Source organism: Watersipora subatra, chromosome 2 (genome assembly GCF_963576615.1).
Source record: "Watersipora subatra chromosome 2, tzWatSuba1.1, whole genome shotgun sequence".
Taxonomy (NCBI): domain Eukaryota; kingdom Metazoa; phylum Bryozoa; class Gymnolaemata; order Cheilostomatida; family Watersiporidae; genus Watersipora; species Watersipora subatra.
In genome coordinates this window covers 23,848,197-23,866,744 of record NC_088709.1, presented here as the reverse complement: position 1 = coordinate 23,866,744, position 18,548 = coordinate 23,848,197, and the positions used below count along the sequence as shown (strand labels likewise).

The following is an 18,548-nucleotide window of genomic DNA, read 5'->3' as shown; positions in this document are numbered from 1 at the left end:
AATAGTATTGAGGTGGACCCTTCTTTGTAACTTAAAAGGATGACTTGCAACAAAATTCACATTACAGTTATCTGGTATCAAAAGATTCACCATGTCTTACTCTGTGGTGTGGTAGGTGCCAATGCGTGGAACTGTGATTACAAGCTCTTAAAAGCTCAAAAACATAAAGCCGCCATAGATTGGAATCTCTTTATTTCTCTGACGTAGTCATTACCGTTTGGTTTTCGTCTTGTCACGTGATGTTCTCGCGTGAATTGAAAAGCCATTAAAAAACTCAATATAAAACTTGTCGTAGCACTAGCTTATGACAAACACTTCGGGTTTTACCAAATACCCCGTATCAAATATAGATGCTCGCTAGTTTAGTTTTGTTTCGGCATTATTCAATCGTCAAGTCGTAATCTGATCACATGACCCAATATTTCGAAAATAATTTCTGCAGCACTTCTCAATTATCACAGGTGACCAACAGGCTCGTCATGATTATTGGACAATGATATGTACTCCTTTGAGCTAAGGTTAAAAAGTTTAATGATATTTTACGGTAAGTTATAAGATATCACTGCTAAAAGTGACAGCATTACAATGATGATAAAACAGACGCGTAAGAACAATAGACATGGTTTTATTGAATGCGTGAAGTATATTTGTGAAAATATTTCAACGAATGAGGTTGCATGAAAGTGTAAACAGAAACCATCCTGTAACAACTACGTCCCATTAGAGCCGTTTTGGAATGCGAATCCAAACTACGGCGGCCTCGTGTGGCTGCGATTAACTGTTCGTTTTTTAGCTTCTAAGAGCTTGTAATCACATTCCCATATATTTCACACCTACAACACAACAGAGTAAGACAAGGTGAATCTTATGATAGTAAATAATTGTAATGTGAATTCTGTTGCAAGTCAACCTTTAACTTGCTTTTGTATATTGTACAAATAACTTGGTATTTTCCTTTCATGACTGGCTTCTTCATGAAATCACAGACTACCGACATCTTGGTTATTTTTTGCCGAAAAACGTTGTGAAACCTATAATCCAAAGACTATTGTCGCAGACGAAAAAATATAGTCTTGACTCACCTTGTTTTATTTCGCCTGGTCCTTCCGTGCTAGGACTATATGCGACTCCATTTCAATCGCACTTAAAAAGCGATATACAACCGCTGTTGTTTAGCCATAAACCAACTGTGTCTTTGTATAGGAAGACCCGAGGGTCGGGTGGCCCGACCCGGGCACCTCTGACCCGGTGGGTCAAGACCAGACGAGCTACCCGTGCCAGCTTTATTCTTAGCTTCATAATGCGCCCTAATCGAAATATATCTTTCTGCTATCTCACGAGCTAGTCTACTAGCTTGATGATTACACTTAAACAATAGCATGATGTTGAAACTTGAACCTCAGCAACTTCTCCATGGTGGCAATTAGTGCCAGCCTGGGAAAGTTTTTCACCAATCCAGCACTACTACGCAACACTCTCGTCGCTTTCTCCTTGTTGTTGCAAACCTCAATCACCACAGGCGAAGACAAAGTATAGCCATTACATCACGATTCTTAATTTTGATTAGGGAATTCGTTGCTTGGTTTACATTAAAGTTGGTAACATCCACGATGCTATTGATACAATCATTACACTTCAGCTTTGGTGACCTAGCCAGCTACATAGCCAGCTGTAAAAAATCATTCTGTCTCATTTTTGACTTAAGACATACTTGCATACTCATCATATTTAGTCATGTTTAGTTCAGCATGATATTAATCTATTCACCTAGCCAGGGTCTGGCTCTTTGAGTGGGTGGGCTATTTGCTCCCCCTCTCCTTACTCCCTTCTCTCTTTTCCCCTTCTAACTTCTTCTTTGGAGAAGGGGAAAAGAGAGCATGGGAATAGGAGAGGGTTGCAAATAAAGCCCTGATGGCTCATGATTTGTTTACAACAATTCATAGCTTTTATAGTATTAATCTATGGTGGTTATCAGATATTATCACAGAATTGCTTTAGTTTACTGGATTATGTATCCAAGAAGGTTTTTATGTGAAAATAAATGTAATTTTGCCACCTTCTTCTCATTAGCTCAATTGTAAACAACAGTGCAGTCAAGCATGAGGTACAATACAGTGACGTTATGTCGTGCTATTTAAGTCTGACAAGGCAACCGATGGGAATACTGTAGCTATTATTGGCCAATCTAGGTTTATATATCTACGAGCTGTGCCATGGGTGTTGCCCATGTAATAGAAGAGTCTTTGGACAGAAAATGGATTTGTATTTAACATATAACAACATTTGCCACTATAAATTTCAAAATGCATATCGTGAGAGAAGTGTGTCGTGTAGTTGAAGTGTTAAACTAAATTAAGAAGAAAATAAAAACAATTGTAAAGGTTTTAAAACTTTGTCAAACAACTGTACCTTTCAAGCTAGTAGCCTGGCATATTGCCAATGGAAAACTCCAGTAAGCTAGTTAATAAGGTTAGGCTTCCAACATAGATATAGTAAACCCTATAGTTATAGACATAGTAAACTATATCTATGGCTTCCAATGACAGTAAGCCATGACTTTGAGTATTTATTGTTGTCCAGCTCAGCTGTTCTAATAATGGCTATAACCGGATTTCCAACAGACGGAATTCCAACACACGGACTTTGAGAAATATATATATAGATGACTATACTGCGTCATGTCATCAGTGGTTACAACATGATGATATGCACACTGTGCGGTGCAACGTCATTACATTCTACAGGTAATAAATGACATACAATGACAGGTCAAAAACAGACCTGGGTATAAATACTCCTTCATTTGTCTACAACTACATGCCAAGGCCGTGTATCATTGCAGGGCTTACAAGTTGAGTGAAACCCTGCATATTCATTTCTGTTTAGAATGGCAGATGAGACCACTAAGAAGGTTCCTATCAACATACAGATTGTTGCGTAAGTACATTCTATATGACAACCTTTACTCTATACTAAATGAATGCCTGGCATTACACGGGTGATAAAAAGTTTCTGCACACAAAATTAATTTTTTTCTCAACGTATACAAAATTTACCATTCTAACTTTTAAACGAAGGTGTTTTGTTTATTTCTGTGTACCGTGTTTATTTTTGTGTGATTCATACTATACTGGCTGCAGTGCCCACTACAGATTTATACTTATTGCAATTATCTCGTTGGCTATGTGAGTTTAGGCCTTTTTCTTCAAGTATAGGCAGGCATTTTTCTTCTGGTATGGCTTCATTCATAGCGCTAGCTGCAGTGTTAAGAGTGAAGCCATAAAAGATTGGCATTTGTAATAAGTATGTGCCCAATTTATTCTGTCATATAGCCAATTGGACAGCATAGTGTATTGAATAGATGACTGTCTGCATAACTGAATGTTCTCCAAATTCAAATCCGGTGTGCAGCTGGTGTTTCATTCTGAAAACTTTATCGCTATAACTGGACATGCAGACAAACATACAGACAAACATTGAGATTTATATATACATGTATATAGATGCTTGAGAATGTTCATTTGTCTTCAAGCCTAGGAATACCTTTCATTCAAGATATCTTAGGTATCTACATTATTGAAAACATTTTAAAGCTTTTCAAAAAGAAAGAGAATAGCATCGCAGCGAGAAACTGGCACATGTCAATAGTTGTTATTCATCAAAGTCTTGTAATAGAGGTCACATGATCAGTTGGTGGCTTACATAGAGGAAAAATTATAAAAACAGACCATAATATACAAACCCGAAGTGTTCCATTCTATGAAAGCAAGAGTTATTACAGATTAGTGAAGGCATTGCAGGGGCGGATCTACTGTGGTGCATTTGGTGCAAATGCACCACCATAAATATGCAAAAAATTAAAAAAAAGATTTAAAATCCATGAAGAATTGAGTAAATTACAATTCATTTCACTGAGAACTTGCTTTGGGAGAAAATGAACAAAAATGGCCTAGTAGAGCTCGTTATAACGAACTAGTTTTAATAACATTGACCTGAATTTGTTTAGCTTATAAACAAATGTGAGCGGTTCCAATAAACATCCCCAATTGAGCCACAACTATTTCGAAAGAAGTACTACAAGCAATTTTAAAAACAAAAAGTCTCAAAAAAAGGTCAAGAATGAAATTTGGATCATTTCTTTCGACGAAAAAACAACAACTCAAAAAGGTATGCCCCAATATGTCTGTTTTATAATAGCATCGTTATGTAGCTAATACTACGAAACATCTCTTATGGTACTTTATAGAAATGATGGCTAATTTCTGCACAGCCAAACCAAATGGCTGTTGAGGTTTTGTGATTGATTTTGTCTTGATTTTACTTTATTGCACAAGTGTTTGTTAACTTTCTGTTTACATGTAATCTTGATATACATAGTATAAGGAATATTATAGAACACCAATTTAATTAATCATATCTAATGTCAACTTTTACCTCTAAATTTGTTGTTTGCTGCAAATAAATGATTACACTTTTTTGGGCTCAAACATACCTCTCCTTCATTCTAAGATGCCTAAATTTCAAAAATGTCCGCTAGCGTGGGGCCAGGTAAGGGGGTCACTCCGCGCACCCCTTCCCACTCTAGATATATTACACAAATTTTGCACCACACACTTTTTTCCTAGATCCGCCCCTGCATTGCATAGCCTTGTCTTTTGGGTTACTAACGACTACTATACACAAATCACTCCAGAATAGTCTAAATCGTAGTGATGCATGAGCTGTTTTGATTGATATTCGTGGTTAGTTTTGAAAGGAAAACATTTTACTGATTGGCCATGCTTGCGTCAGTGATAACTTTTCCAGCATTGAGAGAGAGAGAGCATGATGTGGCATATTCTGCTTGAAGTGTTGACGACACTATCAGCCAGGAGCACATTTAATTGGCTTAAATCCAAGACCTATTCCTGCCACAGACTAATTAAAGATACCTATGCTTTTCACAGCTAGACTTCACTCATTAAAGTTTTTGCAAACACTGGATAGATATAACACACTAAAGCAAGTATTGATTAGCAATAACATGTAACTAGAGGCACTAGACTTAAGTGATATATAGAAGCCAGTGCTAGATAAAACTAATGTACAGAAATAAGTACTAATTGGGAGTGACATATGAGAATATGTACTGGATAGAAATGACAAGTAAGAACATGTACTGGATAGAAATGACAAGTAAGAACATCTACTGGATAGAAATGACAAGTAAGAATATGTACTGGATAGAAATGACAAGTAAGAATATGTACTGGATAGAAATGACAAGTAAGAACATGTACTGGATAGAAATGACAAGTAAGAACATGTACTGGATAGAAATGACAAGTAAGAATATGTACTGGATAGAAATGACAAGTAAGAACATGTACTGGATAGAAATGACAAGTAAGAACATGTACTGGATAGAAATGACAAGTAAGAATATGTACTGGATAGAAATGACAAGTAAGAATATGTACTGGATAGAAATGACAAGTAAGAACATGTACTGGATAGAAATGACAAGTAAGAATATGTACTGGATAGAAATGACAAGTAAGAACATGTACTGGATAGAAATGACAAGTAAGAACATGTACTGGATAGAAATGACAAGTAAGAATATGTACTCGATAAAAATGACATGTTAGAACATGTACTGGATAGAAATGAAATGTTCGAACAGGTGCTAGATAGAGATGAAATGTTCGAACAGGTGCTAGATAGAAATGACACACTAGAATTATACCATATTAGAATGAATGTGGCTATATCAAACTGTTAGCTATTCCACAAAGAGCTAAATTGCCATTTCGAAGTTCTTATAAAGGGTTTTACTAAACTTTTTAGTAATAGGTATACATTTCATCAGCCCAAGGGTGCCCTTTACCCATAAACAGACTAGTTCAACAATGATAGTCTATTCTTTACAGGTGAATAACAAACAGGCAATTGAAGAGCCAGGTGCACAAAGTGATACAGTCACATTTTAAAAAGTTGAATTGTTAAACTTTTAACACCAATTCAAACATACTGAGAGTGATTTAATGCACAAAACATTTATGTTAGAGGTGTAAAAGTTCTTGAAGCATTTCCAACAGAAAAAAGCAGCGCAAAGTGTAAACTTTACACAGTTTCTTCCTGTATAAGCGTTGAGAAGCTGTTTCAATTTTGTAACTGAACTTTTTTTGACTGTGATTTGACCAATTTTATCACTGACTATCCTATGGTAGTATTCAGCCTGATTAGTAAGAGGCTCATTAAAAATCGGTTTTAAGAAAATCAGGTAAAAATATTCTAAGTGCATGAGGCAAGTTATTGATATATATTTGGGTTGAAATAGTGGTTATATAGTGGTTATATAGTGGTTGAAATAGATGAAAACTACAGAAACAAACAAATATTGAGACACACTAAGATGATTTGCTATCACTAAAGTCTAACGACCAGAACCAGCAAGCCCAATATAGTCAATCACAAAAATAAGATCTGGCTTTTTCCACAACTTTTCTTCATTTGGAACCTTTGTGTATTTATTGTAGCTGTTGTAGTTGTACCTAAAAAGGAACCACCAAGCATACTGGTTGTTCTGACCCTATCACCTTCACTAGACAAACTACTAGAGAGATTGTTACTTGCAGGGATTTTATGTGACTATCGTGCTGGATCGGCAAGCGAAAGCTGGAGGCTGCCATGCAGCAGACGGCTGACTTGTACGATTTTAATGTTTCTTGGGAGCCATTTTTCCTCTTTCCTGGTCTTACAGATGAAGGAGTTGAGAAACTTTCCAGAATGAAAAATCCCAGGTTAGTAGATGCGAGAAGGTCAAGGTTGGGATAAACATTTTAATCAAATAAAAAAATGAAAGCAGCACATACAGATTTATAATATACGGTAATATATATATATATATTATCATATATATCATATATATTATGTATCATATATATTATATAATATATGATAATGTATAATATCCAAATATATCAGTAGTTTGTAGGGTCTCTGTGATTAGGAGGTAAATTAACTGTCATAGCATATGCATGTTATCCAGACAAAAGCTTTCAATGTCATAGATCAAATGTTGTCCAGCACCAAAGTTTTTCTCAATATATTAGTAGACATGCTCTTTTTAATCTAAACTTACTAACAACCATATAGGAAAGCGAGTAATTCACATTATTCGCAATCAATTTGAGTAAGGTTTTTGCGGTTACGGGACATTTTGTGGGTTAGCGGAAGCTGAAAATTAAAAAAGCAGTTAGCATTTCGGATAAGCAAACTCCAAACGAGCTGTAGATTCCTAGACAACAACACAGCATCAAATGGTTAACTCTATTGTCCTCTCATGATCATGGAGTACTTTAGCCAGTTGTCTTAGTACCACATGCTTTTACTAGCATTTCTAGTAGAACATGTAATGAGTGATTACACCGTGAAAAGCCTTTTCAATAATTAATGTGTTAATTAACATTGATACGGCCTGTTCGATTGAATATCAATATGGCCTGTTCGATTGAATATCGATATGGCCTGTTCGATCCAATATTAATATGGCCTGTTCGATCTAATATTAATATGGCCTGTTCAATCGTATATTAATATGGCCTGTTCGATCTAATATTAATATGGCCTGTTCGATTGAATATCGATATGGCCTGTTCGATTCAATATCAATATGGCCTGTTCGATCTAATATTAATATGGCCTGTTCAATCGAATATTAATATGGCCTGTTCGATCTAATATTAATATGGCCTGTTCGATTGAATATCGATATGGCCTGTTCGATTGAATATCAATATGGCCTGTTCGATCTAATATTAATATGGCCTGTTCAATCGAATATTAATATGGCCTGTTCGATCTAATATTAATATGGCCTGTTCAATCCAATATTAATATGGCCTGTTCGATTCAATATTAATATGGCCTGTTCAATCCAATATTAATATGGCCTGTTAGATCGAATATTAATATGGCCTGTTAGATCGAATATTAATATGGCCTGTTCGATTCAATACATTGTTTTCTCAAGGATTAATCATGATAACCTCAGTGGCTCAATTTTGCTATACCGAGTAGACACATGTAATGCTTGTTTAAAATATACTTTTAATATTTACTGTACTTATAGACTTGCCTTTGATTGAAATCACATAACAGTATATTAGAAAGATTGTACAGCCATCTACGTTTGAAAATTAGTCTAGATAACATTTCTTTGTAGCATTCTTGAACAAATGCGACAGCGGGCAGCTTCTGTAGGAATCAAATTTAGTGGACGGTCTAAACGACTACCTAACACGTTTTCTGGCCACCAAATGCTGGAGTATTGTAAAACCTTGGATAATTCGACGAATGTGCAGAGCAACGTAGCTGAACGAATATTCAAGGTAACTCATGTCAATAGTACTTATCATATTATCATGATGGAAGAAACATTTTGTTGATTTTAAACCACTAGACGAATGCTCATTTTATAATGTAATACCTTGTTTGTGAAAGTCCTAGACTTATACATTTGATAGTTGTGAAAAGACAACTCCTTTACAAGAAATACAGTCTGTGATCCCATTGATGTCTCACCAGATACAGTAACTCCAATGCTTTAGAAAAGAAGCCTTTCAATTTTCTTTCAGCTTTTTTTAGCATTTCCCATTTAGGGGTCATCATAGCCTGTCTTGACAAGCTGTTGTTTTTGCGTAGTTGTCCTCCCGTCGAGCGGCGAGCAACAACAGCTTGTCACAAGACGTACTGCACCTGATGCATCAGCTGCACTTATAAGGAGTTATTCTCTTCCGTCTATGCGACTTGGTTGCGATGTTATGTCGGTCGCTCCATTGGTAATCATAACGAATTTTGCGCAAAAATTTATGTAGAAAAATTAAGATTATAACGTTAAACCAGCGACCAGTCTCTGCGCTAAACTTTAGTAGAACTTGAGAACTTAGGTAACAACAGCGACTAAACATGTCGTTATTTGTGCGCTCAGTCAGTTTTAGTTCTATTTTTGTATCAGTTTTATTTGTTCTAATGGATTTTATTTTAAGTTTATTTTATTCTTAAGTTCTACTAAAGTTTATCACAAAAACTGGTCTTTGGTTAAACGTTGTAATCTTGTTTTTTGTTCTACATAAATTTTTGCGTGAAATCCGTTATGATTACCAATGGAGCGACCGACATAACATCGCGGCCAAGCCGCGTAGACGGAATAGAACAACTCCCTATAAGTGCAGCTGATGCATCAGGTGCAGTACGTCTTGTGACAAGCTGTTGTTGCTCGCCGGGGGGACAACTACGCAAAACAACAGCTTGTCAAGGCAGGCTAGGGTCATCACTGCAAATAGTATTTCCTGGTATAGAGCGACCATTTTTCACATGAGATTTGGCTGGATGCCTTTCCTAATACCATCAACGGTTCTTCTGCTATTCAAACCTCTGACTTACCGATTGTATGCTAGCACGCTAACCACTAATCCACAGCTGCTCCTCTTCTGTGGTCAATGTGACCGATAAGACATTCTACACTAGTACTATAAACTAATAGATCAGCCACTCTAGAGTTGCGTTACCTTGGCATTGCAGGTGGTCTTTCAAGGTACAAAAACCATTCTATATTCAAAGTTTATCAACTAACTTATATGTGTTAAAATTATTATTCAGAATTACCTCTGTGAAGATCAGTTGCTTAACAGAGGAGTCTTAAACAAAATAGCAGAAGAGCTATGTTTTGATATGGCTGCCTATGAGGGTTACATGGACTGTGCAGACAACTCCAAGAAAGTAAAAGAGACTGCTCTTTCTTGGAAATCAAAACCTATCCCGAGTATGTAAACCTTTTTTACAGCGTATGAAATAGTTCTTGTCTAGTAGGCACACTTTATAGTTAAGATATTTCCTGCAGTAGAAACAATTGAGTTCAAAGGCTGAGTGTAGTATTCAGAGCTCAGCTTCTCAATACGAAATTCTCTCCACGTATGCAGCAAACACACGGAGCTACTAAGCTTCAAAACTATTTCCATCAAGAGGCAATTCTTTAGTTTTTTTCAGTTACAAGCCAACTTTCACCAGCTCTTATGCTACAGGCTAATTGTTTGCAGAGTAAAACCACATTTAAGCAGCAAGTTTTGAGGTTGGGTGACGAAAAACACTACATTCAAGTGTTTTGAGAGGCGCTTTGCGAGCTATTAGTAGTTTCATAAAAAGCTATTGCAGTTACAATTAAACAATACTGCAATAAAACAATAAAATGATACAATCAGCTAGTCATTTATATTCCTAAACGCTTTGCATATAATAACTGATCATCACGACTAGTTGGTTTGTTCAATCGAATACCAAAAAATCTATGAACAATTTAAAAATATCACGTCTGTTTTGGGTAAAAGATGATGTCCTACAACCACAGTAGTATCATTGGTTATTGATCAGCTTATACTTCAGCATATTTTGTGTTTCAGGTGTACCACATTTTATTATAAATGGAGAGACACATATCTCAGGTTCACTGGAGCCCGACGCATTTGCAAAGACATTTGCTTTCATAGCAGACAATCAGAAATAAACTATTAAAGGAATTAACCTACGTCTCTTAGTTTTTACATCTAAAATGACAGCAGTATGTTTGTTATCAGCTTTTTGCTTCTTGTGTTACCATTTAAAAGGTATATATTGCTAGCATATGAAACTAGCAGTCAATATTTTCTACTCACATGGAAAGCACTATATTCAATTTTATGATATTGTCATTTTTAAGCTTTGAACGAATCACAATGGATGTCAGTTTGATTATCTTGTTATCCATGATCAGAAAATATACAGAACACTAAAAGAATTACAATTAATGTCTATTTAGGTATATATAGAATCGCAATTTCCATCACATTCACATGAAAATGTTATTTAACCGCTAAATGTAACAATCGCACCATATAATATATTCTATATAGTTTTGATGGAACTAAAATACTAACAATTAAAAAATGTTAGCACCATTTAAAAAATAGAAGCGTTTGACTCAATTTAATACAACATAAAATTTGAAGAAGAAAATGTCTTCTAGCAGATGAATCTAATTCGCCTGTTAAACATGATGAATGACAACAAAAAAAGGTTCGTAAAATATATGGCTTGAAATGAAAAATCGCAACAAAATATTACAGCATATCTTCTTGCATTTTAAATACAAAAAATACAAAACAAATTACTTCTACTAGTTTTCCATGAAGCATTTTCATGTTGATGAAAATATCATGCAATAGTGAGTCGAATTTTCATGTTCCTGGATTAGTCGACATGTGGTCGAAGCATCATCACCAACTGTTGGCACAATGACTTGAATGTAGAGTACAGGTCACAGAATCCAGCTTAATGCAATTGAGAAATGTTTTACATAACGTCAGTAGGGTTTGCCGATATACTTTGGCAACATAAGAGAAGTGACGATATAACGATGAGCAGAAAATCTTTAAAGCACCTTGAATCGTAACTACGGTAGTAAATCATTCCTCTATGCACTGACAGATCTCTGAGTGTTGATGAACTGAAACTTTACCATCGCCTCATGAAAACTTTGTGATTAAAACAGTCATATGGCGAATTATGTTATACAGCTAACAGATTTTCATGGTAGAGTGGAAGACTCCCATCCGGGTTGAGAAACTTACAAATGCGTAACCAGAGGTAGCGTCTAAATACCAAAAGCAGTAACATTACTAGTGAGAGAGTGACAACTAAAACCAACCAGACACGCTTGTCATATGTAACATTCAATCCGTTGAATTCTGTGGAAAGAACGCTGACCCTCTTTTTAATACAAGTATGATCCAATAGAACAGAATGATTTAGCTTGTGCACATCAAAGCATAACGAATCAGAATGTTCTATATGATGATTCAACAATGTAATGAGGGCTGGAAGATGCTCTTTAAAGACTTTGGGTGATGTTGGCAGGCTGTGAATAAACACACCCTCAGTTTGAAGACCCACAATGAATGAACTGAGGCCACCTCCACTCCCAAGTTGAGAATCTGTAGCAACAAGTCGTGATATATGGTAACCATTCTGGCCGCCCACAATAAACAGATCAACTTTGAACTCTACTAAAAGATCTGTGAATGCCCGACAACCAGGCGTCTTCCCCCAAGGCGTATCATCAGATGCGCATACTGGGAGATGATCAGACATCAGCACTAACCAAGGGCATTCTGCCCTGCAATTATTTACTCACATCTTAAAACAAGGCCTTAAATACGATTTGAAAATTTTTTGTTTGTATATATAATTTGAACTATAAATCAGTGAATGAATGTGCTGTAATAACTATGTCTGATATCAGTGATAAAAATGATGAGTGGTCTTTGACTTCACAATACTATCAAAACGCAGTTTTTTGCTACTTTTAGCGACTCATGAAGTTCATGAAGAGTATTTGTGAGTCGTGTCCTGTGATTGGTTTTTACAAAATTTATTGCTGAAAACAATGAATTTACAAAAATTCCAAGAAAAAATTACAAAAATATTTTTTCAACAAAATTAAAAAAAACTACTTTAAAAAATCTTTTTGACAGGCAACTTGAAATATCCACAATAAAACTACAAAGATGCGGATCTAGATCCGCCATTTGGCCATAGCTGCACTATACTATGCACTATTATCCTCATAGATATACAAGCCTAGATTGGCAAATAGGGAAAAAGCCTGTCAGACGTAAATAGCATGACGTAACGTCATTGTATTGTACCTCACGCTTGACTGCACTATCGTTAACAATGGAGCTCATGAGGAGAATTTGACAAAATCATATTTATTTTTGCATAAAAACCTTCTTGTATACATAATCAACTAAACTAAAGCAATTATGTAATAATATCTGATAACCACCATAGATTAAAAGTATAAAAGCTATAAAATGTTGCACGCAAATTATGAGCTATCAGGGCTTTATTTGCCACCCTCTCCTATCCCCATTCTCTCTTTTCCCCTTCTCCAAAGAAGAAGTGAGAAGGGGAAAAGAGAGAAGGGCAAAAGAAGGGGTGCAAATAGCCCACCCACCCGAAGAGCCAGACCCTGGCTAGGTAAAAGACTAATATCATGCTGAACTAAACATGACTAAATATGATGAGCCTGTGAAGTTTTGATCTGATCAGGGAAATGGAATCAATGGCTTTCTTAGCTAGAGCTGGAACGAGACCAAGGAATGCAGAGTCGGACCAGACTCAGGGTCAGCAATGAGGGCCAATATCGGGTCGGACCGGGTCAGCACACGCGATTTTTTTATTCATTTAAGTTTACGAGATAGTTCTATTACAGCCCAATTTTGTGACATCATTAAACTAAGATAAAAGAAACCATTATCACACCAATCATTATATCCTGTAGCTTGGTTTATAGATGCAATCTACAATTTATGGTTAGACATTGGTAGATTAATGCTATTCAATGGGTGATAGATTAATAGCATGATTGGGCTAGTGTTTTTATTACAGATTTTATTTTCAACTGCTATTATAATCAACAAGATATTAGGTAAGAAATACTTTACAAATATAGAAATACATAACCCAGCATAGTGGAAAGCAAAAATCCATCACATTCCTAAAACCTCTGGTATTAGTGAAAGAAACTAAAAATAAAATATATTTGCTGGATTGAAGGTTCTTAGATGCGCTTTTAAGTTCCTCAGGATGCCCTCGTTGTAAATGCCTCAATAGTATTGAGGTGGACCCTTCTTTGTAACTTGAAAGGATGACTTGCAACAAAATTCACATTACAGTTATCTGGTATCAAAAGATTCACCATGTCTTACTCTGTTGTGTTGTAGGTGCCAATACGTGGAACTGTGATTACAAGCTCTTAAAAGCTCAAAAACATAAAGCCGCCATAGATTGGAATCTTTTTATTTCTTTGACGTAGTCATTACAGTTTGGTTATCGTCTTGTCACATGATGTTCTCGCGTGAATTGAAAAGCCATTAAAAAACTCAATATAAAACTTGTCGTAGCACTAGTTTATGACAAACACTTCGGGTTTTACCGAATACCCCGTATCAAATATAGATGCTCGCTAGTTTACAGTTTTGTTTCGGCATTATTCAATCGTCAAGTCGTAATCTGATCACGTGACCCAATACTTCGAAAATAATTTCTGCAGCACTTTTCAATTATCACAGGTGACCAACAGGCTCGTCATGATTATTGGACAATGATATGTACTCCTTTGAGCTAAGGTTAAAAAGTTTAATGATGTTTTACGGTAAGTTATAAGATATCACTGCTAAAAGTGACAGCATTACAATGATGATAAAACAGACGCGTAAGAACAATAGACATGGTTTTATTGAATGCGTGAAGTATATTTGTGAAAATATCTCGACGAATGAGGTTGCATGAAAGTGTAAACAGAAACCATCCTGTAACAACTACGTCCCATTAGAGCCGTTTTGGAAAGCGAATCCAAACTACGGTGGTCTCGTGTGGCTGCGATTAACTGTTCGTTTTTTAGCTTTTAAGAGCTTGTAATCACATTCCCATATATTTCACACCTACAACACAACAGAGTAAGACAAGGTGAATCTTATGATACTAAATAACTGTAATGTGAATTCTGTTGCAAGTCAACCTTTAACTTGCTTTTGTATATTGTACAAATAATTTGGTATTTTCCTTTCGTGACTGGCTTCTTCATGAAATCCCAGACTACCGACATCTTGGTTATTTTTTGCCGAAAAATGTTGTGAAACCTATAATCCAAAGACTATTGTCGCAGACGGAAAAATATAGTCTTGACTCACCTTGTTTTATTTCGCCTGGTCCTTCCGTGCTAGGACTATATGCGACTCCATTTCAATCGCACTTAAAAAGCGATATACAACCGCTGTTGTTTAGCCATAAACCAACTGTGTCTTTGTATAGGAAGACCCGAGGGTCGGGTGGCCCGACCCGGGCACCTCTGACCCGGTGAGTCAAGACCAGACGAGCTACCCGTGCCAGCTCTATTCTTAGCTTCATAATGCGCCCTAATCAAAATATATCTCTCTGCTATCTCACGAGCTAGTCTACTAGCTTGATGATTACACTTAAACAATAGCATGATGTTGAAACTTGAACCTCAGCAACTTCTCCATGGTGGCAATTAGTGCCAGCCTGGGAAAGTTTTTCACCAATCCAGCACTACTACGCAACACTCTCATCGCTTTTTCACTATGGTTGCAAACCTCAATCACCACAGGCGAAGACAAAGTATAGCCATTACATCACGATTCTTAATTTTGATTAGGGAATTCGTTGCTTGGTTTACATTAAAGTTGGTAACATCCACGATGCTATTGATACAATCATTACACTTCAGCTTTGGTGAACTAGCCAGTTACATAGCCAGCTGTAAAAAATCATTCTGTCTTATTTTTGACTTAAGACATACTTGCATACTCATCATATTTAGTCATGTTTAGTTCAGCATGATATTAGTCTATTCACCTAGCCAGGGTCTGGCTCTTTGAGTGGGTGGGCTATTTGCTCCCCCTCTCCTTACTCCCTTCTCTCTTTTCCCCCTCTAACTTCTTCTTTGGAGAAGGGGAAAAGAGAGAATGGGGATAGGAGAGGGTTGCAAATAAAGCCCTGATGGCTCATGATTTGTGTACAACAATTCATAGCTTTTATAGTATTAATCTATGGTGGTTATCAGTTATTATCACAGAATTGCTTTAGTTTACTGGATTATGTATCCAAGAAGGTTTTTATGTGAAAATAAATGTAATTTTGTCACCTTCTTCTCATTAGCTCAATTGTAAACAACAGTGCAGTCAAGCATGAGGTACAATACAGTGACGTTATGTCGTGCTATTTAAGTCTGACAAGGCAACCGATGGGAATACTGTAGCTATTATTGGCCAATCTAGGTTTATATATCTATCTATTTATATATCCGGGAGCTGTGCCACCCGGCGTTGCCCATGTAATAGAATAGTCTTTGGACGGAAAATTGATTTGTATTTAACATATAACAACATTTGCCACTATAAATTTCAAAGTGCATATCATGAGAGAAGTGTGTCGTGTAGTTGAACCAGAGCTGTGCTCAAGTACTTTTTTTCACTTCAAGTAGAGTAAGCGAGTACTCAAAACAAAATCGAGTACAAGTACAAGTAATCACATGTTTCTGCCTTCCGAGTACAAGTAGAGTATCACAACTTGATTCCGAGTACAAGTAGAGTATCACAACTTGGTTCCGAGTACAAGTAGAGTTATCTCTCAAATTTCAAGATCAAGTAGAGTTTTCCTTCTGAATTTCAAGTACAAGTATAGAGTACATTAATCAAATATCAAGTAGTTTTTATTAAATTAAAGTAAAACGAACAAACAAGTAAAACAGCCAAATTAACCAGTACAGGTAGGCCTATATATATAAAATGATAATGATTAGGGTATGATAATAATATGATAAAATAATATGATAATATAAAAGTATAATGTCCAACTATCCCCGGGTTCTAGTTTTCTTTATTTATACTAGGCCCTGCAGACTGTTGCATTTGCAGAAAATGAGGTTCTCCAGACTGGCATCACTCATTGAGGCGCGATGTGGCCTCATCAAGATGCCACCGTGAGAGAATATTCTCTCGACGGCAGCAGAACTTGCCGGCACACTCAACACTTTTTGGGCAAGAGGGTACAGCTTGAAGAGTATTTCCCGGTTTCGGTGCCAGAACACCAACAGATCGCGTGCTGCCATGGGTGTTGATCTGGCGAGCCCCAGATACATAGTAAACTGGCCGCTGATGGTAAGAACTGTATTTGGATTGCTGGTACTGACAGGGATATTCTCCTCCTGCTGATAGTCAAATAGCTGAGGCAGTTTGAATACAGGTTCTCCGGCGGCGTCCTCTACATCGGCGGCAACAGGTACATTAACTTCATTGGTAACATCAGCAGCAGCTTCCAGTGGTTCCTTGTATTCTATTCACCAAAAAACACTCATTGTTTGTATAGCAAGTCAAAGCATGATGATAATTATCTCCCCATCAGATTCAGCACGAGCAGAGCTATTGCACAAATAATCTTGAAAAACAAACACAGTATAATAATAATAAACACAACACCCCGTAGCCTTACCTCTCCCAGCTGCATCGATCACCTGCCTACGAATCTTCAGTTCTAGCTCTTCGTCATCCTCCGGAAGCCATTGAGTTAGATGTCTAGGATCCAGCACTGCAGCTATCATGTATAGCTCATGACCGAAAGGCTTGTTGGTGACAGCGATGTCTTCCATATGCAGTTCCATATGCATATAGTCAAATATGCCTGCGTAAAAGCCATAAAGTTAGTCTTGGGTTAACGGAGATCAGGTAAAATTAGATACATCGCAACAATCGCCACTCAATTAATCAATAATATATAGCAAGGGTGGATGTGCCATCAGCCTGCTGCTGCTCGGTCTGTTGAATTATGAGTCTGTTTTTGTAAAACAAGAACAGAAACTCATAGCTGTGGTAGAGAAAAGGGCTACTAAGCCACACATAATGAAGGAAAAAACGAATGTAACAACTAACCTTATAGTCAGTATATCCAAATTGTATTATTGTAGGGGAAGACTTGGTATTCCTATCTGTTACTGGCTCTATTACTGTCACTGGTCCTGCCTCTGCCATTGTTAAAATAAATCTCTCCTCACATTTTAATTTTCTGAATTCTCACAGACACTTAACTATCATACCATGTTACTTGCACAAGTAGTCTATGTGACCTTGGATTGACATTTCAATAAGAAAAAGCCCTTGTTCCAACATACATTACACATGTACAGAGTACAAACAGAGAAATTGTGGTGCTGAACAGATCAGGTAGTACACAATACAAATTGAATCACAGTCTAGGTAAAGTAAAGAGAAATATTGTGTCAACAGGGAGTTGACAACTCCCTGGTGCAAGTAAGAGTAGAGTATATTTGATGTAGAGTAGAGTATTTTGATGTAGAGTAAAGTAGAGTAGAGTATATTTGATGTAGAGTAAAGTAGAGTAGAGTAGAGTATTTAAGTTTGCAAGTAGATTCCGAGTACTTTCTTCCCAAGGGAGTACAAGTAGAATATATTTATCCCATATTATGGCCCCTTTGTGTAGAGTAGAGAGTAGTTGATATTGGTACTCGAGTAGTACTTGTACTCGAATTTGTACTCGAGTAGCACAGCTCTGAGTTGAACTAAATTAAGAGGAAAATAAAAACAATTGTAAAGGTTTTAAAACTTTGTCAAACAACTGTACCTTTTAGTAGCCTGGCATATTGCCAATGGAAAACTCCACTAAGCTAGTTAATAAGGTTAGGCTTCCAATGACACTAAGCCATGACTTTGAGTATTTATTGTTGTCCAGCTCAGCTGTTCTAATAATGGCTATAACCGGATTTCCAACAGACGGAATTCCAACACACGGACTTTGAGAAATATATATATAGATGACTATACTGTGTCATGTCATCAGTGGTTACAACATGATGATATGCACACTGTGCGGTGCAACGTCATTACATTCTACAGGTAATAAATGACATACATTACAATGACAGGTCAAAA

At 36.6% G+C, this 18,548-nt stretch overlaps 1 protein-coding gene across 1 annotated transcript; it reads left to right on the top strand.

Moving 5' to 3' along the window:
* Positions 1-2,822: 2,822 nt before the first annotated feature.
* LOC137388730 (uncharacterized) lies at positions 2,823-10,758 on the top strand. Its single transcript, XM_068075185.1, has 5 exons — positions 2,823-2,937; positions 6,621-6,785; positions 8,210-8,375; positions 9,646-9,808; positions 10,443-10,758. Exons 2-5 carry the CDS (start codon positions 6,673-6,675, stop codon positions 10,544-10,546), a joined length of 546 nt encoding a protein of 181 aa, XP_067931286.1. The 5' UTR covers positions 2,823-2,937; positions 6,621-6,672; the 3' UTR covers positions 10,547-10,758.
* The last annotated feature ends 7,790 nt before the right edge of the window (positions 10,759-18,548 follow it).